At 37.5% G+C, this 24218-nt stretch overlaps 3 protein-coding genes across 3 annotated transcripts; 2 read left to right on the top strand and 1 right to left on the bottom strand.

Annotated features, from left to right (window-relative positions):
• Nucleotides 1–2158: 2158 nt before the first annotated feature.
• Nucleotides 2159–4776, top strand: LOC114175318. The gene is made up of 9 exons (XM_028060099.1): nt 2159–2239; nt 2322–2954; nt 3032–3157; nt 3249–3724; nt 3804–3888; nt 3975–4031; nt 4134–4256; nt 4552–4655; nt 4740–4776. Exons 1-9 carry the CDS (start codon nt 2159–2161, stop codon nt 4774–4776), a joined length of 1722 nt encoding a protein of 573 aa, XP_027915900.1.
• Nucleotides 4777–5990: 1214 nt separating this feature from the next.
• On the bottom strand, nt 5991–7689 carry LOC114175317 (protein FAR1-RELATED SEQUENCE 5-like). Its single transcript, XM_028060098.1, has 4 exons — nt 7476–7689; nt 6247–7361; nt 6083–6156; nt 5991–5997 (listed from the first exon to the last, which is right to left on the bottom strand). Exons 1-4 carry the CDS (start codon nt 7687–7689, stop codon nt 5991–5993), a joined length of 1410 nt encoding a protein of 469 aa, XP_027915899.1.
• Nucleotides 7690–9206: 1517 nt separating this feature from the next.
• LOC114175314 lies at nt 9207–10424 on the top strand. The gene is made up of 5 exons (XM_028060097.1): nt 9207–9450; nt 9540–9676; nt 9752–9853; nt 9944–10009; nt 10101–10424. Exons 1-5 carry the CDS (start codon nt 9207–9209, stop codon nt 10422–10424), a joined length of 873 nt encoding a protein of 290 aa, XP_027915898.1.
• The last annotated feature ends 13794 nt before the right edge of the window (nt 10425–24218 follow it).

Below are 24218 nucleotides of genomic sequence, written 5' to 3'. Positions count from 1 at the left end.
ATTGATGTGGAATGCATGGCGTTAAAATTTCCAGTTTTCCTAAGATTCTGTAGTTGGGTTCGTTTTTATGTGTGAATAAATCATGATCATGTGAAAGGGTTGTGTTTTCTGTTTTATTTTTGGGGTAATTTTTGTGAGGGCAGGGGTCGTTTGGGTTGCAGCATGGTGCCTTCTAGGTTAGGGGTTCCATCCTTTTAGAAACTTAGTTGCACGTGTATTTATTCTCCTTTTCATTCACAGTGCAATCATAGAGGTAGTTCTTGTTTCTTTATTCTCTCTTATCCATCTAGTTTCACATGATTCTAGTAGCCTTCCTCATCTTACCATTACTCATGTTGAATGCCTTGTAGAAAACCCAAATGGTTGCATGAAAATAGGGTGGTTTATGTTGGGGATAGGCATGATTTAGCAGTACAACGCATGCAGTTCTGGCGCGCATTATGTTCGTGGCACAAACCTTTATTTTTGACGGGATCTACACCCTAGCTTTTGGCAGTTGTTAGCGTTGTATCACGTTGTATCACTTTCGTTTATGAAGGTGGTTGAAGTCACATAGTCCATTCACGTTGCAGGAGGTGCATGGGTTCACGAAATTCATTTTGCTCCCTTCTCTTAAAAAATTTCTCTTTCTTTTCTCTTTCTTCCTTATTTTCTTTTTCACGTAAAGTTGTATTCAGAATGTTTGGGCATTATTCTACTTTTCTTAAAAATTTTCTCTTTCTTCCCTTTCCATTAAGGAAAATGTTACAGTTACTACCCAATTTGACTACCGAATTGACTATCTTACGTGGAATTAAATTTTTCATTTTTTTTAATTGGAACAAGTGGAGTGGCACGTGAGTGAAGAAATCTGAACTTAAGTTCCCCTTTCACATGTTGCCGTCAACTAACGGGCATTTTGTGAAATTGAAAAAAGAGGGAAAAAGTTTCACTTCGCAGACATTTGCAGAAACTTCACGGGTTCCATACCAACACTTTTGTTTTCCACCGCTCCATCGCACCTCTGAACTGCCACACCCCTTCGAAGTCCACAGCGCAGGCACGAAGTCCACCATCCATTTCGAAAATCCACCACCACGACGAAGTCCGCCGTCCTTGCGAAGACCACCATGCCTGCGAAGTACCCCGTCCCTGCGAGGTCCCCCATCCGTGCGCAGTCCACCGTTTTGGTGGTCTCCTTCGAAAATCCACCGCCCCTAAACACGGAAAGGTAACTTCTTTGTGTTGTTGTGTGTATGGTAAGTGTTTAGGGTTTTCCAGTGAAAGGGGTTTTTTAACATCACAGTGTTCTCCATTTGCAGGGTATTCTTCCATTTGGTTCAAGGTATGATTTTTTTGTTTTCCCCAAATCATTGACGTTGTGGTTGTATCGTTTTGGTGTGGCCTCGAAAAATGTATGTCTAATAATGGTGGATTTGATAAAAAATGTCTCTCTAATATCACTGTTTACTTACTTTTTTAAGATTTTCATGATAATCATTGTGTTGAATGTAGGTTTTGATTGGTAGTGTGTTATTTAATTGTAATATTGACGGGATGATTTCTTATGAATTTGTGGTGACTGCATTTGTGTTGAGAAGTATTTTACTGTTGGACTTAGCATCCTTATCCTAATACCTTCATAATTCATGCAGTTCACGAATCTGTAATAGAATAAATAGTAGGAGCTGTGACTACCAAGTAATTTACTCATTTTCTGTTGTTGTAAGCCTTACACCATTGTCAGTGATAGGAAATCATACCAATTCATGAATCATCAGAGAATTGAAATCCATATTTATGCTATCAGTTGGTATATGTAGTTTTGAATGAAAAAGAAAATACTGATTTTAATTCTCCCAAATAGAACTAGTTCAAAACTATTATTTATTCATTCATAATGAAGTACCTTGTACTTAATCTAATTTAGTCATTGATAATGCAGTACCTTTTATAAAGAAGATACAAAATCTCAATTGTTAGTGTTGTATAAGTATACCGTTGTAATGTTTGTGGGCTTTCACTTTAGATTATAAGTTTTTGATCCCATGAATTTACTTGAATGAATTCAGTAGTATGGATATTATTGATAATTAAAAGTATTATGTAACATTTTTTCGTGCTTACTTATCTATTTTAGTCTTAGTTATTAGAATTGATTAATAGTTGAATTAGTTATATGGCAGGGAAAAGGGAAGTGAAATCTTCTTCGCATTCATGGAATAAGGGTAAGAAGACGAAGATGGAGAAGGATGCCCAGGTCAATTTTCACCCCTTAGGACCATTTAAATGAAATTATGTTTACTAATTGTTTAACTAAATTGTACTGTCATGTATTATAGGTGAGGATCCTGCATCGTTGTGATACGAAATACATTGTTGAAGTAAACAATGTACTCAAAGCAACCCACCGTAAGCGGATTGAAGGAACACCATTTAGATGGTGTTTGTCTCTGGACAAGGTGTTGGAAATAAATTGCCCTTTGATTAGGGAAGTTTTGAATCGGTGGGTTGTAGATGGGGAATTCATTCGTGTTGGCCCACACTTAGTTCGCTTATCAATATATGATGTTTGTATATGCTTAGGTCTTACTATGGTTGGTAAATCTGTTCCATTTGATAGTGAAGTTAGTGGGTTAGTAGGTTCACTTTTCGAGAACAAACCTATTTCGGTCCGAGATATAAGTAAGAAGATTAAGAACTATGTTAGTAGTGATGATGATGATGATGTACAAAGTGTTTGTAGGTTGTACTTGTTACTTTGTTTCTCTGTCTTTTATTTTCCTAGGACTTCTAGGACCGTGAACAATATGCCTTTCAAAATCTTAGACAATCTGGACAACCTTAGTGACTTTAATTGGGCCGATTCTGTTCATACCTTTTTGATTGGTGGTATGAATCGTGGACGTAAGGTTCTACTAGAAAACCAAAATTCGAGTAGCCTTAACATAGCCGGTTGTGTTGCAGTTATACAGGTAATTAATAATTTCAATAGTGGTGTTGTAATTTTGTTATGAATTTTGATATATTAATTGATTATTCATTTATATAGATTTGGGCTGCCCGTCGACTTGGGTTAGAAGATGTACAAACTGAAAATCAATTCCCAAGAATTTTGCACTGGCCATTGGTTAAGATTAGGACAGTTAACATTAAGTCCCTTTTTGAAAAGACTAAGGTATACAAAATTGAGATTTTTTAACTTAGTGTTATGTAATTCTATTTTTTTTTTGTTTAAATTTTTTGACAATATAGTAATTTTTGTGTAGGTTGTTTTTGATTGGTCTCTAAGTGATGAAGACAATAACAACCCAATTGTTCAAACTGCACTTAGTGTTTTGCATGAAGGCACTGCAAAAGACGACGACAACGAATTTCGTGGTCGTTCTAAAGCTGAAGTGGAATTGGAAGAGAAAATACAAAAGCATGAAATGCTAATTAAGGAGATGAAGGCAGAATTGAAAAAGATGCGTTCTGAATACCTTGGAAGGACTGCAGCTGACACTTGTGATAGTGAAGCAAATGTGTTAAATGAAGATCATTGTCCTCCATTTGAGCAGAAGAAGTCTGGACCTCAGGATTGTGTTGCTGAAGCTAATGTTTTGAATTCAATTCATGGTTCTCCACAACAGCAGGAAGAGTGTAACAAAGCTGAGGTTTCCCCTTCACCGCAAAAAGAGTGTGACCAATCAAGGATTGATATGGGTAAATTGTACAAGGATGTGACCGCTCATGGTAGTTGTAGGTATGGAATTCAGTTACTTTATACAAATATAGTTAAATTGAATAGAATGTATTCTGAGTTGTTTAAATTCACTTGTTAGCATTGTTTACGCTGAAGTGAAAGGGCAATTATTAAGAAGCAATGAGTGCCATGGCTTTTGTCCTCGGGGTTGGATTGATAACATGGTATTCTCTGCCACTTAAATTTTTTACAGATTTATGTAATTTTTGAAATCAATGGAATATAATGATGATTAATTGTGTATGTGCAGTCTGTTTTGTTTGCTGCAAGTTACTTCATGTACAAAGAGAAAAGTGAGACTGAGAGAGTAAATAGAGTTATTTTCAGCCCTTTGTATACAGTAAGTATATGTTTTTAATATTTGTGATTTACATAGTTGAAATAATTTAAATATTTTTTTGTGCTGCAGAATGCGGTGATCATCGACTGTAACAAGAGAAAGATTAATAGACGTGTCTGGCGTGTGGACGACTATAGGCATTACCTTCCGCTTGATTTGTGTTCTATTCAAGAAATTTTAAGAGCTGATCTGGTTAGTATCCAATGTCATGTGATAAAGTAATGAATTTAAAAAATTGAATTTATTTTTTAATTAATGGTTGTTCCATTTAGTTATTTGCACCAGTGGTTTATGATGGACACTGGTGGTGTTATGCTATCCAATTTCACAGCAAGAAGTTTATTATATTGGATTCTCTTCCCCACAATTGTCGTCGCAAAAAACAAATAGATATCATGTTGTAAGTATGTTATAACATTTGGATAATTGTAAGTTTGTTTGGTCACTTAATTTGCACAATTGAATTGTAACATATTTGTCTTTTTAGATGCAGAATGTGGAGAACCTTTTTTGGCTTCTAATGAATGACAAGAACCAAATGAAACCAACATTTGAACTAGTCATTGACGACCTTCCTCATCAACCAAATTTGTATGGACGTCGATGTTCTATATTGGCAACGACATTGTAAAAATTTGTGTATATTTGATTACATTTAATTTTTGGTGATTCCAGGCATAACTGTGGCATTTTGGTCTTAAAGTATATTTAGATGTGGGATGGACTTAAAAGATTTGATGGAAAGAACATGCCTTCATACTCTTGTGTAAGTACGAAAACCTAGTGGTTGCCTTCAAATTTCATTTCCTTAAATTAAGGTATTTAAATAGGAATTTTCTGATTATTTTGTTAATTACAGGAGGAGCTGCAACATTTGAGACAATATTACATTTGTGAATGGTTGCTTGACCCAGAAAATTTGCATAGAGAGACTGTTCTTCAAAGATTTCAACCATACCTTAGGAATTAGTACTATGAATATTTTGTGCAGTGGTCCTTTGAATATTTTGTAGATTGATTATGGTTTTAAATATTGACATCAAAATTTATAAATGTATTTGACAACAATTATTAATGTAATTTTGTGGCCATGTGAAATGGAAGTGCAACTTTCTATGTCAATATTGGGTTGTTTGATAAATAATATAGTGTGTCCAGAATTGAAAACAATGTTCGTTTCATTTACAATGATTAAAATGACAAGATGTTCATTTAATAAGGTAGTTTGCACTCTTGTTCTGAATTGAATGATTTATTTCATGTGCAATGATTAAACTGACATGACCTTTAACTTACTTAAGTGATGGAGTAAAAATTAATTTGTTGTTTTGTTTAAAAGAAAGTTCTCACCAAAGAGATAAATAATTTAGTTAACCAAATAAATGAAACCAACTATACACTGAATTCGACGTGCTCATTTTAAGTAAATTGAAGTTATATCATTTTGAATCAGATATGCAATGTCATAAATCAACTCCTTCATAGGAAGTGCTGTTAATTCAATATGCTTTTAAAATTGGGTATTTAAAACCTGAACTGAAATCATTAGAATAAAAATTTGTCTGTTGTGCAAGCCAGATGAATAAAAATCCCCATATATCCACTCGAAAACTACCATTCCTTCCACATGCATTTTAAATGCAATAAAATACATCCATCAAAATAATTGTAGGGTAAACGTTTTTAATAACATTTGTCAGCATTGGCGAAATGTGATGAGTCTTGACAAAATAAGTGGTGACCCATGACAATATTTTTGTACAAGGATACACTGCAGTAAAGGTCACCCACATTGAAATTGAAAGCAAAATAATTATGTCCATAACTAAACATGTCATTCACAAACACATAATCCAAAATCAAAAGGTGTTTGGTTATGCCATGTTGATTAGGTCAACCAATCCAAAAGTAGATTTTCTTTGCAAACTAGTTCCTGCACGTAACATAAAACTTACTGTCATAATAGGTAGAAGTGATGAAGTGTATTTTTAATTAAAGATCTCAGATCTGAATCTCACCTAAAAATGTGTTGACTTTCATGACAAAGTTGTGTGCTTTCTACTGATGTCAACGAGGATACAAAGCCTGTGCACTGCAAATCACAAACATGGCAATTGCATAATTTAAAATAATTAATGACTTTGTATAACTCAGCAAACCTACTTATTACAATAAAACTTACCATGTTGTTTATATCTCTTCCATGCATTTCTGCACCAGTAGATTGTTTAGTAGAAGTCCCAAGGTCACCGTGATGGACTGAGATTCCATCTCTGCATGCTTTGTTCCTTGCAGCCTTACATATTTTTTTTTTGCCAATCTTTTCAACGGTTGATTGCATCCTTAATCCTCGTGGTCGACCCTTTCTTTTCACATGGGCTGGGCTTAGTATGTTGTTGTGTTCAACCGCAGTATTAGGTGTAGAAGACATGTCTTTTTGAGCCCCTAATGAAGTTGCTCCCGCATCTCTTATGGATGCATTTTTTGACAACGACTCCAGTTGGTCAACAAGGAAGTCTGTTCCACTTTGACTTTCACATGTAACCTCAGCAATGTCATAAAATTTCTTACACAAAAAGTCATACCTCTTAACATTTGGTTCGTCTTTCTTAGTGTTGTATGATGCTCGTATCAAAGTATGCCTTCTACGTATCCGTTTGCTCCACCGACCAAGAATATACTTTTGTGAAACACATCTAACATCTTCTTGTGCAAGGACCATTAGGCTGTGTCGACAAAGAATACCTCTAAACTCAAATAGTCGACAAGAGCATTCAATGTCTTTTGTTGAAGGATCAAATAAAACTTCATGCATCTTGTCTGCACTTTCGCCTTTCCATATCAAAGCTTCTTTGACAAAATATTTTGTCCTAATCCCATCAAATGCAACATTTTTCACGTTATAGTTCATTTTGCACCGAAATTTGTTTTGCACTTCCCTAAATTTTGCATGAGTGTATTCCTCCTGAAATTGCCTCTCGATAAATGATTGAGATCCACAAGGAATGGTAGTATTAAGAGAACTGAAGTCCGCCTCGTACTCCTTCTCTGCCTTGGAACGAAGGGCGTTGTCATATTGAACCACAAATTGTTGGAGTGTGGTTGTAGAGTTAATGAACCCATCAAAGAAGACGTTCATCCCCTCACTTCTTTGTGTTATCGACATGCCAGCCCAAAAATCACATTTCAAATAACATGGCACCCATCGATGCCTTTCTTCAAATAGGGTGTGCAACCATTCATTTAGTTGTAGGTCATACAGTTCAATGAAATTATTCCATCCACTCTCAAAATCCTCTGCAGTAGATGATTCATACACCAATTACTTCATGGTATGCTTGATTTCCTTGTAGTTTGTATAACCAATCAATTTTTCGAGAAGTTTCTTCATTATGTGCCAAAGGCACCAACGATGTCGTGTGTTGGGGAAGACCATTTGGATTGCATTTTGCATAGCCTTGCACTGATCAGTGATAATGCCTTCAGGGGATTTATTTCCCATGCATCGCAACCAACATCGAAATAGCCACACAAATGTACTACTGTCTTCTGCAGATAGAAGTCCACAACCTAGTAAGATTGAATGACCATGGTGATTAACCCCAACAAATGGTGCAAATGGCATGTCGTACTAATTGGTTAAGTACGTTGTATCAAATGATACAACATCCCCAAACTCCATAAAGGCAGGCCTACTACTAGCATCAGCCCAAAATACGTTGCTAATGCGATTATCTGGATCCATATCAATTTCAAAAAAGAAATCTTTGTTCAATTCCCTCATAGCTGAAAAGTGGTTTAATAAAGCTTGTCCGTCACCTTCCTTCCCTAATGCACGTCTTTGCTTACCAATGTAGTTTCTAGCGTCTCGTTCCACAAATTGTAAATTATTAATGCGAACACCGGCTTGGTCATTTAGGTCAAGGGTCCTTTTGACTTGCATATTCAGCTTTCTATTCCCACGAATAAGCCTGGATTTTGTTGGACTAACGTCATGGTTATGTTCATCTACCACACTACTAATCATCCACATATCTTGCTTTCGAACTGCTGTCATGCGTGCTGGACATTGCTTTCTTTGTGTTGGAAGAGTCTTCATTTCAGGTGGAATGGAAGACACACACTTCCCCTCACGGGAGCAAACTAACTTTAAGTAACACATTTGGTTGTCAACGTCCTTTTTAGATGTTCTTATTCTAATTCCAAAACCTGATTTAATTGCGTACTCTCTGTAATAATTCTTCACTTCATTAGCACTTTCGAAAATCATCCCAACATATGGACACAGAACTTCATCAAAGTGCTTTGAATGATGGTAGTCATCACTGTAGTGCTCTTGAGTCACACTTCCTGTACCCCCTCTATGTGTAATAAAGTTAGGTCCTCCAAACCCATAACATTGTTTTGTTCATCGTCCTCCATCTGTTATTCAAAAAATCGAATATCATGATGAAAGCCCATGTATGTAAGTTATCATATAACACATGACCATACAAGTTGCTTAAAAGTTAATATATTCAAAGGATTCCTTCCTTTTCAACATAAAAATTTGATCTTTATAACGATGAGCATTAATAGTTTTTTCATAAGTGTGGAAAAGTTCTTTCATGAGACATCCATTGAAGAAAATTTATACAAAAACCCTCGCATCAGTGGTTTAGTGTTCATTAAATAAGGTTTCGTACGAAATGGCATGTGAAATAAATAAATCGAAACGAAACACTTACATTATTTGATGGTTTGCAGTAAACTTGTTTGAGCAGTTGGGAAGTAGTCCTTCAACATTTATTGCTCATTTCTATGTTATTATTTTGCTTCAATGAAACCCTAATTTCTAAGACGGTGGTTCAATGCAATGCAATAAAACCCATTTAATGTTGCGTAAATAATTTTAGGGTGGTGGGTGGAGGGACGCGTCTAATGCAATAAAACAGAACAACTTGAATGGTATGCATTAAGTCTGGCGTGTTCAAAAAGCAAGTGAAGGGCAAAGTTGTAATTCTGCATTATATTTGTCCATATATAACAGTAAGATGACCTGGCTAAGTATCTCTCAACTTCGTAAGTACATCTCGTATTGGGAAGGTTTACTTCACAGTTTTCTCAACCCACTTCTAAAGGGAAGTCCATCTTGTTTCAATAATGGATCCGTGGGAGGCCTTGGCGGTAGATGACGAGGTTCTCAAAGAATTTCTAGAAAGGTCGAACTCAGCCACAACTTTCATCCCTGGACCAGTTGGAAACGCCCAGGCTGTTATCCTTAACAGGCAGTTAGATGAAGCACACAATACACAAGAGTTTATGAACAAAATGGCTGCTGCGAGTCATGCACGTGATTTTTACTCAAATGCTTGGAAGTGGGCAGAGCAGTTCATCAAACACCATGGTTAGCGTCTTGTCGTACTACTAAATTAGTTCTCAAAATATATCTCCATGATATTACTTTAATGACTGATTTCATCATTTATCCTGTAGCTCTGGTTCAGAATGGAGACATTAAAAATATAACTCCATTGTCGCAAAGGAAATCATTGGAAAGAATGCCCTTTATGGCTTGTGTAGTCAAAGAATGTAAGCCAAACGGGCTTGGTGACATGCTTATCACTATGAAGGTTAGTTTGTTTTAAGCGATTGTGATGTACTCATTCTTTATGATATATCACTTATGTTGAACATGACTATATTAGGACCAATCTGATATCGCGAAAGCTAGCATCCACAATAAAGTGCTTAAGGATGATGAATTTGGTTCAGATGTTGTTGTTGGATATGTTCTGCTATTGAAAGAAGTATAAAAACAGGGCACTCATTTTTTTAAATATTATTTGTCATCATCGTAAACTACTCTTGCTAAAAGTGCATGCATATTGAATGTGTAGGTTGTCGTCTTCAAGCATCCTCGACGGATTCAATACCTAAATATCACTCTAAGGAACATTGTCAAGGCAAATAAAATAACAACACATAATTTAATTTTTTCTTCACTTGTACAGATGGTTGAATTTGATACACTTTTCTCATTTTTCTGTTTAATAGGTTTTCAAATATGACATTAGCCCTCCAACTGAAGAAGAAGTAAAGGATTCTTTGCCTGTAGTGCGACTTAACTATGTTCCGAAAAAAACTGTCGATCAAAATATGGAGACAAATGTGCAATCTGATTTAAACGTAAATCAAAACATAAATATGGATCATAATGTCGAGGCAAATATCGACACCAACAACCCACCACCTGTGTCGGCCAATGTGGACGAAATACTACAGAAGATGGTTCCTCCCTCAACTCAAAGTCCTTCTTATGAACTGGGGGAGACCTCTAAGGATGAATCATCTGCCTTGGATAATATTTCACTTAGTTAGCTCAAAACTATTTGATGTATTTTATTTCCATGCTATTTAAATTTTGATTAAGCATTGAATGTTGTTGTTTGTACTTTGAACTATCAAACAATATTTGGTTAAAGAAATGTAGTAACTGTCTATTATTGTTGTTATTATGCATACCTCTTTATTCACCTAAGCAACCTTCTCTGATAAAATCGAACTGCATATGATATTTCTGCACACTCCGACTGAATTATCTGTTGACCCCTGATGTTTTATCTGGTGACCTGCCCACAACATTTTGTACCAAACAATGAATTGGGGTCTGTTGTAGGGGCAGCAAAATTTTTCCCCACTTACGGTGACAAGAATGACCATCAAAGCATGTGTGTAAGGGATGTTGAACCTAATAAATATCGGTGCCACATGATTGGTCCACATAATTCACCACACATAAATTAGGTCTGTAAGAAATATCTGGTGACCACACAATTGATAACTTGTGACCTTCTCTGAACTTTTTGCACAACTTATTCACCCCTGCTATGTTGTAAGGATGTCCACAACTGATACCTTAAGGATGTAAGGGAATACCTCAATCACAATTAGAGTAGGTATATACACTCCTAGTACAAAAAGGTAAAAAATAATTAGCCCACAAGTGCTTCAGCACACACATCCTAACATTGACTGAATAATCTGTTGACCCCTGATGTATTATCAGGTGACTTGGCTATAACATTTTGCACAAAATTATGAAGTGAGGTCTACTGTTTGGGTTCCATTGCAAAAAATTATAAAATACAATATGCTGTATTCACTTCAATATTATTTAACAAACCAAAATATGTATCCTAAACAAAACAATTGAATATCAGTAACAAGACTTCACTAAGAATTTCAACAAAGTTGTATGAAATACAATTGTTTCACAATTACCATATGTAAATGTCAAATTAACATAATCCAAGCTGAACTCTTAATAACACAAAACAACATTCATCTAAATCAACTATTGACTGCGTTTCCTCCTGCTATACGTTACAAACGGAGTTCTTATTGCAATACTCTTGAAACGCTTCCTTGGACCATCCCTGCGTCTTACATACATATTGCTTTGTTGTATTTCCTTGCCATCATGATGTACACCATCTTCTTCTTTGCCAAGTTGATCCGTCGATGCCTCAACAAAATTACCTTCATCAATATCCCCAGATTTATGTTCAGCAATCTCACTGAATTTTTCTTCACCTATGTCAGCAACACTAGATTCATCCCATTGATAATAATTATCTTCAACCTCATCATGGCCTTGCTTCTTCCTGTCACTCATATTTGCTTTCAACTCAAAAACTTCTTTTTGAATTTCATCCGACATTTGTTCTTGACGTTCAACAACTTCCATTAACTCATCTTTTCTGCCACCCTTACTTCCACGTCTAAATTCCTCAAAACCTTCTTTCACAAAGGTATTGTTGAGCTCTTCTGTAGAGGCAGCAACATCTGAAACAACCTGCAAGAAATTCAAAAAAACTCTCAACAAGTACTAATCACATAATTAAGAAAAGCTTAAGATCAATCATGTCAAACAGCCTACCATGTTTCTATGCACACTCCTTTTAATTACATAGTCCCCTACTTTCACTTCCATCCAATGCAAGATTCTAGGGAACTTGGTAGTTGGACGCCGTTCCTTTGAGTTGGACATCAGAAAATGGTCGAACGACCATAACTAGAACATTTTAAAGGAAAATTAGTCACAACTCTTCACCACTTACTTTTATCTAATGAAATGGAAAATCAACCAAATTAAAGATACGGTACCTGTAACAAGTAAGCACATCCCATAACATGGAAGTTTTTTGAACCTGGTTTGTCTCTCATCAACATTTTAGCTTCACAAATGCTTCCAACCAAATACTCATACACCACACCACCCCAATTATATTTCCCAATACTACAAACGTCATCAACAATGTTGAAGAAAATAGAAAATACTCTGCCACTACGATTGGCTAACAAAAACTCAGAAATTCCTAACAAAAGATAAAGCTTACAAAAATCATTAACTTCTAGATGTTTACTATGTTTTAATAGGTAGTCATATACCATTTCAACATCAACAACTTTTTTAGGTCCAAATAACTTCTTGCAATGACTATCTAAGCCTTCTCAGGTTAAATCAATGTTCTGCCCAACTACCCTCAAACCAAGACCAACACATACGTCTAATAAGCTAAAAACAACTTTTGTACCCATGTCAAACCCCCCCATCCTTTCAACCCACCGACTAATTAACAGACTCAACAGATTCCTAGATATCTTCACAGACTCTTTCAACTCAACCAACCATGCAAATGGTGTTGCCTCAATAAATGACTTTTGATCGTTTGTTAACTTCTTATTCAAACTACCAATAAATTTGGTTCGGCATGAATGCCTAAAACAAATCTGGATCAACACAAAAAAAAAGTAGTTATAGCAATTTTAATCAAACACACATTCAAAACAAAATGAGTTAAAAAAATATCATACCTTCCGGTCAACACTAAAATCGCTTCCTTCACTAACTTGACTCATAATTTTGACCTGAAAACACAAATGCAGTCACCACAAATTCATAAGAAATCATCCCGTCAGTATTACAATTAAATAACACACTACCAATCAAAACGTACATTCAACACAATGATTATCATGAAAATCTTAAAAAAGTAAGTAAACAGTGATATTAGAGAGACATTTTTTTATCAAATCCACAATTATTAGACATACATTTTTCGAGGCCACACCAAAACGATACAACCACAACGTCAATGATTTGGGGAAATCAAAAAAATCATACCTTGAACCAAATGGAAGAATACCCTGCAAATGGAGAACATTGTGATGTTAAAAAACCCCTTTCACTGGAAAACCCTAAACACTTACCATACACACAACAGCACAAAGAAGTTACCTTTTCGTGTTTAGGGGCGGTGGATTTTCGAAGGAGACCACCAAAACGGTGGACTGCGCATGGACGGGAGACCTCGCAGGGACGGGGTACTTCGCAGGCACGATGGTCTTCGCAAGGACGGCGGACTTCGTCATGGTGGTGGATTTTCAAAATGGACGGTGGACTTCGTGCCTGCGCTGTGGACTTCGAAGGGGTGTGGCAGTTCAGAGGTGCGATGGAGCGGTGGAGAACAAAAGTGTTGGTATGGAACCCATGAAGTTTCTCCAAATGTCTGCGAAGTGAAACTTTTTCCCTCTTTTTTCAATTTCACAAAATGCCCGTTAGTGGACGACAACACGTGAAAGGGGAACTTAAGTTCAGATTTCTTCACCCACGTGCCACTCCACTTGTTCCAATTAAAAAAAATGAAAAATTTAATTCCACGTAAGGTAGTCAATTCGGTAGTCAAATTGGGTAGTAACTGTAACATTTTCCTTCCATTAAATGCCCATAAAGGCATCAGTTTTTCTGTTTCACGTGTTCAGCCGTCTCTCTCCTTCTCTTAAAGTTTTCCTCTTCCTTTCTCTTTCTATTAAGACCACACGTGAATGCATGAGATGATAGAGCCCACGTAATGGTTTTTGTGTTTTTCCACTAAACAATTCATGCCACTTTTGGATGGGGTGGTATTCCTTGTTGATGGGACTTTTTTGTTGCCTTTTATTAATGAGCAAATTCATTCTTTTCTTTTACGCCACATGCAAACTAATGTATCTCACATGTTCCTTTAATTGGCATTCGTACTGTAGCAAGTGGTGGTGTGATATAAATTTGCTTTTTTCGGCTTTTTTTGTTTTTCTTGGTCCTTCTTACCAGTTATTTGCAAAATTGGGTCGTTTGAATTTTTTTTTTTGTAAAATAGGGGTATGTCGTTGTGTCGTCCTCCCCAAAGCCGGTTTCATTTTTTCATTTTAAAAAATAAAATCGTCAAACAATTAAACGGTTTCTAGACTGAAGTCTTCGTGATAGCTGACGACTTCACTTTTTGGACTGTGCCGCTACCCTGTGGGCTAAGTGCTCCACAGTTCCGCTTCATAAGGATTAAGAACGTGCTTCTGAGTATTGACTTCAACAAAACAGACGAGTCGGAGCTACAGAACACCGTGGAGAACGTCGTGGATAACGCCTCGGTGCTGTTGAAGGAGTTCAACACGAGCGTGGTGGAGTACACCAGCTTCACGGACACGAAGTCAATCCCGGGGCACTACTGGGAGCTGTTGATGAAGGACTCGCGCCATACTCCCTCTAGCAACGTGTTGGAGAAGTGTTGTTTGATGATGGAGGACTCGTCAGCGGAAAGTGAAGTCGTCAGCTGCGAGCACGACTTCAACCTCAGATTTTCACATACCGTGCAAGTGCCTGACGACTTTGTTTTTGAATAAAATAAAAAATGAAATCGGTTTTGAGGAGAGTGACTTCACCTTTAATGTCGTCTTCCCCCACGACGACTTATCCCTATTTCAAAAAAAAAAATTCAAAGGACCCAATTTTACAAATAAATCGTCAAAAGGACCCAAAAAAACAAAAAGGCCGTTTTTTTCTCTCCTTTTTCTTAGTTTCACGTGAATAAAGAATGAAAAATCATTAGTCTTTCTCTTGTTTATTTTTTTAGTTTTATTCATGAGTAAAGGAAATTGGGGGGCAACGGGTTGGAACTTGGATGCATGATAAGTTATATCTTTGTTGTGTTCTTTAAAATGTTTGGGTGTTGGTTGAGTTGTAATTTATTTTCTTTTCTTTTCCATGCATTTTATTAAATATTTTGTGTGTATTAAATACACGAGTGATATATGAATTTGGTTTGGTTATGAGACTTTATTTTTCAAGTATGATGTGATGGTGTATATGTTGTTGGCAATATGAAATTCTCATGTGTTGAGTGTTGGGAGTGTTTTGCCTTGCTTGAAGAATCTTGGTGGACTTAAGTATTGTGTGAGGTTTTCCATACCTATGAACCTAGTGAAGACTTATTCGCCTATGTGAAGTAGTGGAAAAGGGTCCTCTTCGCCTATGTGAAGCAGTGGTAGAGGATTGGTTCGAGTGTTGTACCCTCTCGCCTGTGTGAAGAAGTGGGGAGGGGAAAGATGTTTCACCTTATTTTGGCTCGTTGCAAGTATAGTGCCCGATGTGCGATGCATCGACGTTTTTACTCATAATTCCTTGAGGGATAAGGGTGATTGTCTAGTTGTGTTAAGTGGGACACATCGAACTATCTGTTCTAGGAAACTAGATGTTGTTGTGGGGTGAGAGGACGCGAAAAACCAAAGCTTAATTATGATCACCATGTTTAAAGATTTTAGATGAAAGTGATGCTATGTTTGGTTTGGTATGATTGTTTGGATTATGGTGTTTGTGTGTTCAAACCAAGGATTGATTGTGATCATAATGCTTAAGTGTTACTTGAATGCACCGTTGAGTATTATTGGACATGTTTTACTTACAAATTTCTTTTATAAATATCATTGTTTATGGTTAGCTTACTCCTATATGTTTGTTTGTGTGTTGGTTGTATGTGCGATGATCGTATAACGTGTGTGTTATACGGGAGCAGATGATATTGCAGATAATCTTGGCATGGAGTAGATTGACAAGAGGCTGGGGTGGACTCGGGAGTTTTTATAGTATATTTAGTTGTTTAAAATCAGATACTAAAAATTGTGTAATTTTCTTTTATCTGCAAACGTTATTGGAAGTTTTTGACAAAGTGACGTTTGGAATTATGTAATTTAAATTAAATTAAAAGTTTTTTTTATCTTTATATTTTCAATGATAATCCTTTTTCGTCAAATGCGTTCATTTTCTAACTATCTGTGACATCCCAAAATTGGGGTGTTATAACAACCCTAGGAATGAGTGAAGGGGATGGCTCATAGGTCATGCATTGCATTTTCGTGCTGCATTTTGTGTGTCTGTTGTCTGTTCCAGTATTTTAATTGGCTAATTTCTCATTTCAGTCGATTGTTTATATAAGTTTTTAGCTTCATGAAGTATTTATATTTATGTTTCTGTTATGATCTGTTTGTATTGCATATTAGCGGCCCTGATACACTCTTATGTTACTACTTTAATAAAAAATTTTCATCTTTCCAAATTGATCTATGCATTTACTTTCATTTGATGAATCCAAAGGGGGAGAAAAATGAGTTAAAATGAGCAAAAGTGTGTTAAGATTGGAAGATCTGAAATAAATATGCTGGAACCATATATACTATAAAATTAATCTAGAATCTGAAGTTAAATCATGTTATTAATGATAGGGGGAGCATATGCATATGTAATATGTATGTATGTTGTGTGTTTTTGCTTGGTTGTATGTTTGGAATATTGGTATCTTGTATGCAAAAGGTTTTTCAGGTTTCTCTCTGGATCTTAGCTCATCAATTCAACTCGAGGATGTTGGCTTCATCAATTCAGGGGGAGATTGTTGGCACAAGCAAGCTTGAAGCAAAGAATTGATAAAGCCATGTGCATGAAGATCATAGGTGTTTGATGAAGATTGATGAAGATCCATTTGAAGATTATGTTTTAGTGTGTTAAATCTGTAAATAACATGTTACATGTAATGTGTTAGTGTTATACATTGTTGATAGGCTATATGACATAAGTTAGATGTCTTGTGTGCCTTAGTGTATCTCTTTTAATCTGTTAAAATGGTTTTAACAAGTTAAAAGGCTTGTTGTATATAGTTTCTAGTATGAATGCATTCAGTCAATTGAATTATTTTTCAATCTACTGATTTCACTTAAGTGAGGTGAAATCAGCTGACTGTACAGAAAATTCAATCGATTGTTTTCACTTAAACCATACTATATAAGCTGTGTTTTCGCGAGCAGAGGTTCGAATCTGAGTGTTGGAGAACGAAACTTTGTCATTCATCTTTGGGAAACTCTCTCTCTCTGTAATACACAGCTGGAATTTGTGTTTTGAAGATCTTGGTTGATCTTGGTTGATCTTGGAGGCATTTTCGCTTTGAGTAGCTTGAAGAACACATGTATGGTAGGCTAAGAACAACCACCATCAGGTTTGGATGTTCTTGTGCCTCTAGTTGGTTTGCCTGATGCGATTTTAGGTTTGCAAGTGTGATTCTTGTAGGGTGTGTGTCTAGATTTTTGTGTGAGTAAAAAATCTTGTGAGTTTTGTTGTTCAAAAGTTTAATCTTGGTGTTTGATTTGTAAAACTTTTGAATATAGTGGAAACTAGGCTTAGGTTGTCTTGGTAAACTGGATGTAGCTCTGTGATTGAGTGAACCAATATAAAAACAGCTATGCATTCTTCTTTCCTTATCTCAGTCTCTTTGGAACTCTTTAAAAACTCAATAAAACAAAGCAATTTGATCTTTGGTATGATTTAATGCATTCTTTTTGTAATCTGAGTCTTTATACTTATTATAAATACTGATTGGAACTAGTCTTGTATGTAAAAGATTGTTGTTTGAGTTGAATTCGCAAATTCTGCATTCTGCATAATTCTTCAGTATCTACTTAGTCTGCATACTGATTTGTCATTTTAATTGATTGTTTCATAGCATAAAAAAATTAGTCTGTTGTTTTATATTTTAATCAACTGAAAGTGTACTAGTCTGCTGTATTTACATCCAAACTATCCAATCCATTAAATTCAATTGAAAAGAGGTTTAAGCTTTCGAAAAAATTTTATAAAGCCAATTCAACACCCTCCCTTCTTGGCTAAAATTTTCCATTTCAAAACTAACATGAGGGACATAAAATGAAGTTGAAATTTATGACAACAAGACAAGTCAATAAGGATCAACATAGGTTGAAGGAGAAAATAGAAAAAAAAAAGACTAGAAAAAGAAGCAATAAAAACTGCAGAAGGAAGGGAATATGAAGAAAAAGAAATGGAAGTAAAGAAAAATATGACGGAAAGTTTATCGTCAATGTTTTTTCTTCTACAGTTTGTGATGTCATTTTACAGGAACAAAAGGATAAACATGTGAATGAACCACACCAACTTCCATGTTTGAAAAGGAAGCTTGTTCATAATGCTTTATTATGCATTTGGTTTGCTGATGAGAAGCAAATTCGTTAAACACAACGCATGGAATTATTTATTGTTACATATCAAGGTGGGGTAGTGTTGGCAAGAAAAGTGGTCCACGAATTGCAACCATTGGAAAGTAACAAATATCAAGTTGAATTTGATCCTTGAGGAAGAGAATTAGTTTCAAGTTGTGGAAAAATAAAGTCTTTCACAAGATCATAATAAACTTATATTAAAACTAGTGTCTTAAGATTCGGGACGAATCTCCTCGAAGAAGGAGGGTATGATGTGAATTGCATATGGGCCAAATGGGGGATGACTAATGCGCCACGTTGATGTAGTTTCTTTTATTTAAATAAGAGCCCAATGCTTTGAAAATTTGGCTGACCAAATGGTGTTTTGGCTTAACCAATTAATGGGCTTTAGTTTTTGTCCTACACCTAGGCGGCTTAGTCCGACTATAGCTATAAGATCCATCCACATAGCTGCTAAGGACAGAAATAATCACCATACATATGCCAAGCAAATGAAAGTAACCAGCCTAAATCGCTATAAGAGCAGCCCGTCTAGGTCACTAAAGAAGTAGTGGGCATAAACCGGTAGAAACTAAACGAGAACTTAGCATAACGTTACCAGCAAAACCCATAAGGCCCGCGATTGTCGTGCTAAGTGACCTGGACCAAGGCCCAGGCCCACCTAAGGCCCAAACAGAGGCCCGACCCATGACATGGCCAGACATAATTAATAATCTATAAATATGTATGCACCCCAGCAATTAAAGGTACGCATTCATTACTCCCTTAATTACGAGGTTTGACTTTTTGAGAGTTCTTTTGCTGACTTGAGCGCCAGAGTCTCTTCCGCAGGTAACCCTTCTCGGGTCCAAACCGGTCCACACCGAGATACCCACAAGTGAGATATAGCAGCCGGAAGGAAGCCTGCTGAGGAGATTGCGGGTTGAGGTAAGGTAATACTTGTGTCTTCCATATCTTATTTGTTCTCCGTAGGAATAATTGGCGTCCACCATGGGGCACGAGATAACATTTTACGGACCAACCCGCATTCTGTCGAAGATGGTTTCTACCCGCAATAGAGCAGAAGTTAACAAGCAAGCTGAAGCAGGTCCTGCAGCACCTGCTAATATCACTCTGGAGTTGGCCGCTATCCTAGATGGTCAAGCCAAGATGCAACATGAACTGGCTGATTTGAAGAAACGCAGTGCTGATGAGATAGAGGCACTACGACTGGAGTACTCATGGCTAAGGCGAAAGATTGAGGCCGATCCCACTCAAAAGGGAAAGGCTAACGAAACATCCGATGCTGTAGGGTCCCCAGCTTTCCAGCGTACCAAAGAAGAAAGCGAGTACAATCCTACCCCATACACCTTCACCACCACTCAACAAACTCCCATCCTCTGAACCTATCATACACACTTCCATCCCACTCTTCTAGGAAACACTGCGACTCCTACCCCCGCCGCCACCCTTCCCACTACCCACATCCCACCTCACAACATACCTTCCTCCCTACCTAGCACCCACATCCCACCCTACAACATGCCTCCCACCTTCCCTACCACCCATATCCCCCCTCATAACTTTACTTCCACTTTTCCCACCCTCGTTCACCATCCCATCCCCCCTCACCCGCTCCTATCCACACAACCCAGACGCCGTCATCCTTTTACGGACTTCATCGCTAACACCCCTCTCCCTACCCTGTGGGAACCTTTCACTCTGGAGCGCTATACAAGTGAGATCCACTCGGACGAGCACCTCAAGGTCTATATCACCCACGTCGCCCTCTACACTTCTCATGATGCCATTTTCTGCAAGGCCTTCCCTACCACCCTTAAAGGCCCTACCCTCGAATGGTTTACCACCCTTCTGCCATACTCCATCGACTACTTCGACACCCTCTCCCACATGTTTACCACTCACTTCGCCGGCAACCGCCCACAACAAACTACAACCATCTCCCTTCTTGGCGTCAGACAGGAACAAGACGAGACGCTCCGGGCTTTCATTGACCGCTTCAGTAAGGCTGCCCTTCGCACACCACACCTCAATTAGGAAATGATACTTCAGTGCATGGCACTCACTCTCAAACTCGGCCCCTTCGTCAACAATGTCTACCTCCACCCACCCACCTCCATGCATGAGTTGAAACTCCGCACCGCCGCCTACGTCTGCATGGAGGAGATGCAAACTCTCCATACAAAATTCTACAAATAATATACACCCTCTGCAACAACCTCCCTTACACAACCTTCCCGACCTGACCCGAGACCCTGAGAACCCTGAGAACCTCACTTCACCAGATATGCACCCTTAAAGGTTCCTCGATCCTATCTCCTTGACGAAGCCCTACAGGCCGACCTCATCCCACCACCTCACAAGACGACCACTCTCACCAATGCGGACATGACTAAATATTGTCGCTATCACGGAAACCACGACCACACCACAAAGGAATGCAAAGCACTCCAAGACAAGATTCAAAAATTGGTTTGTACTGGCCATTTCCGCCATTTCATTCGTCGAGACGACCACCCTCCAAGATCCGATCACCCTACACGTTATGACCACCGATGCCCTCCCCGCGATTCTCGCCACGACAAACGTCCAAGTCAGCCCACAACCGCAACCCCCAACCTGCTCGCACTAATATCACCCCGACCGACCCCCCACTACTCGACACCATTAAAACCATCTCTAGTGGCTATGGTAGTGGCGGATCTACCTCATCCGTCAGAAAGAGACACCTCTGCCATATACAATCCATCAATCATATCACCCACTCCCGCCACAGACGCTGCATGCCCCCCACAACCTTCACAAACGACGACTTTCATGGCCTTGAACACTAGCAGGATGACCCTATGGTCATCACGGTTGTGTTGGAAAATATGGCATCAAGAAAGTCCTCACTGACCAAGGCAGTTCCGTCAACATCCTCTATTAAGCAACGTATCAAAAGCTCCAGCTCCCCACCACCGCCATGGTTCCATACGATGAACCCATATATGGATTCTCAGGGGAAGAGGTCTCCACCCGTGGCTACATCGACCTCCATACCATTTTCCACGATGGCTCTCAAACCAAGACAATCCCTATCCGTTTCCTCGTCATTGACGCGCCCACATCCCATAATGTCCTCCTCGGCTGACCATCCCTCAACACTCTTGGCGCAGTCGTATCCACACATCATTTGGCCATGAAATTTCCATCCCCATCCGGCAACATCTTTACAATCCACGACGACCAGCAACTCACGCGCGAATGCTACATGCCCAGCTAGTGAGGGATTATCTTGTTCCGTTTTAAGATTATTGAATATGGTGTGAGTTGATTAAGAATGCTAAGTGAAATCCCCACTGGACATTAAGATAGCAAGCTATCTAGATGTGAAGGTTCATTTCACAAAGCTCAAGAGAAGAAAATGATGGATTTATTCAAAACAAAAAGGAAATGGAAATCACATAAACCATAGCAAACAAAGAACAATAAAAGGAAGAAGAAAACATAATATGGAAAGGAAAGAAATGGTAAAAATGTGAGAAGCACACCACTACAAGGCTAGGCTAGAAGCCATGGCAACCTTGAAGATGGGTGGATGTGTGCCGCCACTTGCTATGCAAGATAACGCTTAAAAGTATTCACTCCCAAGGGAGGAAACTCTCACAAACGGTTGAGACACAAGAGTGTTTTTACTTCAAAATGTTCAAACCTTTTACATGTCTAGGAGCACCCCTTATATAGAAGAGTTTAGGGTCCTCTATGCAAATAAAAGATACCTAAGGATGTCTCTACAAAAACCTAACCCTAGCTTCTAGAAACTAGGTCAAATAAGGTTAACAAAATGAGAGATAAAAGAGCTAACTATGGTGTGTGCGAGGCTAATTTCGTTCTAGCACAAAAGGAGACCAAGAATGTGTCTCATATGTCTATAAAAAGTGGCTATAGTGTGCTAAAAACAAAGGAGACCAAAGGTACATAGGTACACTTGCTTGATGTCTTTTTCATTATGCTTTATGCCTTTGCTTTACTCTCTCTTCCACATCATTTATGCTCCCCAATCACCATGCGCCACCTAACATTGCTTTCTTACTCCTAATTAACCTACAAAGCAAATAAACATAGATTAGCATGTTGGCTTAAGTCAAGTCAACTATAGTCAACAAGTCAAACCTAGTCAAAGGTCAACAAGTCAACTAAAGTTGATTCAACTAAGTCAACTTAGGGAATCAAAAATAACAAACACAAATGAAAGGGATGAAGAATTAGTGAAATTCCTTTCTAAACATGCTTAGTGATGAAGGATTGACCCCAACCAAGGATGAAGGCACATGCTTAAGAAGACTAAGCATGTTTAGAAAGGAAGAATAGAAAAAGAAGCACTAAAAACTGTAGAAGGACGGGAAAATGAAGAAAAAGAAATGGAAGTAGAGAAATATGTGATGGAAAGTTTATTTGTCAATATTTTTTCTTCTACATGATGTAATTTTACAAGAACAAAAGGATAAGCATGTGAATGAAGCACACCAACTTCCATGTTTGAAAAGGAAGCTTGTTCATAGTGCTTTATTATGCATTTGGTCAGCTGATGAGAAGCAAATTCGTCAAACACAATGCATGGAATTATTTATTGTTACATATCAAGGTGGGGTAGTGTTGGCAAAAAAAGTGTTGCACGAATTGCAACCAATGGAAAGTAACAAATATCAAGTTGAATTTGATCTTAGAGGACGAAAATTAGTTTCAAGTTGTGGAAAAATAAAGTCCTTCACAAGATCATAATAAACTTATATACAAACTAGTGTTTTAAGATTCGGGACAAATCTTCTTGAACAAGGAGGGTATGATGTGAATTGCATTAGAGCCAAATGGAGGATGACTAATATGCCATGTTGATGAGATTTCTTTTATTTAAATAAGGGCCCGATGCTTTGTAAATTTGACTGACCAAATTGTGTTTTGGCTTAACCAATTAATTTGCTTTAGTTTTGCTTTATTTTCAAGTTGTAATAAGGGTCGATATGCCAACCTAAGAACCAACATTTGAAAGATCAAGAGGACCTTTGCTGAAACTTTATGGATGACTTTTGGTAGCCTTAAATTCAGTTACAATCAACCATTAATTAGCGGATCATTATTAGCTTGAGTGCATCCTTAATAGCTTTAAGTGAGTTGTAATTGAAATTTATGTGTCTTTTGTAATTATGATGGTTAAAGCTCCTATATAAGGTGAACCATTTTCATAAATGAAGGCAAGCTGAGTTTTATTCAGAAAATATAAGAGTTTTATCTCTTCTATCCTAGTGAGAGTGATTCTCCTAAGTTCTTGAGTGATTCAAGAATCCCCGAGTTTTATCAAAGGTCCTTTATCCGTTTGTGTGTTTAAACTCTTAGGCTTATCTTCCATTCTTGGAAGTGTGATGTCGATCAATTTCCTCTCCATCTTCTAATATGTTTCCATTTTCTCGTGTTAAATAATTTCTCAAATTTTTTGCTTATTAGCATTCCAACCTTGATAGATCAGTAAAACGAATCACATCATTTGGTATTTAGAGACTGGATATTTAGATTTGGAATCGGAATGGAAGTTTATATACAAGGTTTTAATCAAAGGCAACCCATGTTTAGTTGCAATTTATTACGGAAGAGACAACATTGTTGTGATCCAAAGATTGGTGGAGAAACTCCAATTATGTACAACCTTTCATGTGAATCAAGCATGGATCAAATTTAGTACATGGCAATGTGTGAAAGAAGTATTATGTGATTGTCATGACCACACCGTGAGTATACAGTCACGGTCCTCCACAACCG

This window comes from Vigna unguiculata, chromosome 3 (assembly GCF_004118075.2).
Source record: "Vigna unguiculata cultivar IT97K-499-35 chromosome 3, ASM411807v1, whole genome shotgun sequence".
Classification (NCBI taxonomy): domain Eukaryota; kingdom Viridiplantae; phylum Streptophyta; class Magnoliopsida; order Fabales; family Fabaceae; genus Vigna; species Vigna unguiculata.
The sequence above is the reverse complement of the archived record's forward strand: the minus strand, read 5'-3'. Positions and strand labels throughout refer to the sequence as shown.

What these genes read in the sequence shown, in the direction of transcription:
- LOC114175314 (XM_028060097.1), top strand. Translation starts at nt 9,207, where the DNA reads ATGGATCCGTGGGAGGCCTTGGCGGTAGATGACGAGGTTCTCAAAGAA. An exon ending in ACATGCTTATCACTATGAAG is followed by an intron (nt 9,677 to 9,751) that starts GTTAGTTTGTTT and finishes TGACTATATTAG; the next exon opens with GACCAATCTGATATCGCGAA. An exon ending in ATGTTCTGCTATTGAAAGAA is followed by an intron (nt 9,854 to 9,943) that starts GTATAAAAACAG and finishes TTGAATGTGTAG; the next exon opens with GTTGTCGTCTTCAAGCATCC.
- LOC114175318 (XM_028060099.1), top strand. Translation starts at nt 2,159, where the DNA reads ATGGCAGGGAAAAGGGAAGTGAAATCTTCTTCGCATTCATGGAATAAG. An exon ending in GTTGTGTTGCAGTTATACAG is followed by an intron (nt 2,955 to 3,031) that starts GTAATTAATAAT and finishes TCATTTATATAG; the next exon opens with ATTTGGGCTGCCCGTCGACT. An exon ending in ACCGCTCATGGTAGTTGTAG is followed by an intron (nt 3,725 to 3,803) that starts GTATGGAATTCA and finishes TTCACTTGTTAG; the next exon opens with CATTGTTTACGCTGAAGTGA.
- LOC114175317 (XM_028060098.1), bottom strand. Translation starts at nt 7,689, where the DNA reads ATGCCATTTGCACCATTTGTTGGGGTTAATCACCATGGTCATTCAATC. An exon ending in CTTCCCCAACACACGACATC is followed by an intron (nt 7,362 to 7,475) that starts GTTGGTGCCTTT and finishes CATCTACTGCAG; the next exon opens with AGGATTTTGAGAGTGGATGG. An exon ending in GAAGAGATATAAACAACATG is followed by an intron (nt 6,157 to 6,246) that starts GTAAGTTTTATT and finishes TGTGATTTGCAG; the next exon opens with TGCACAGGCTTTGTATCCTC.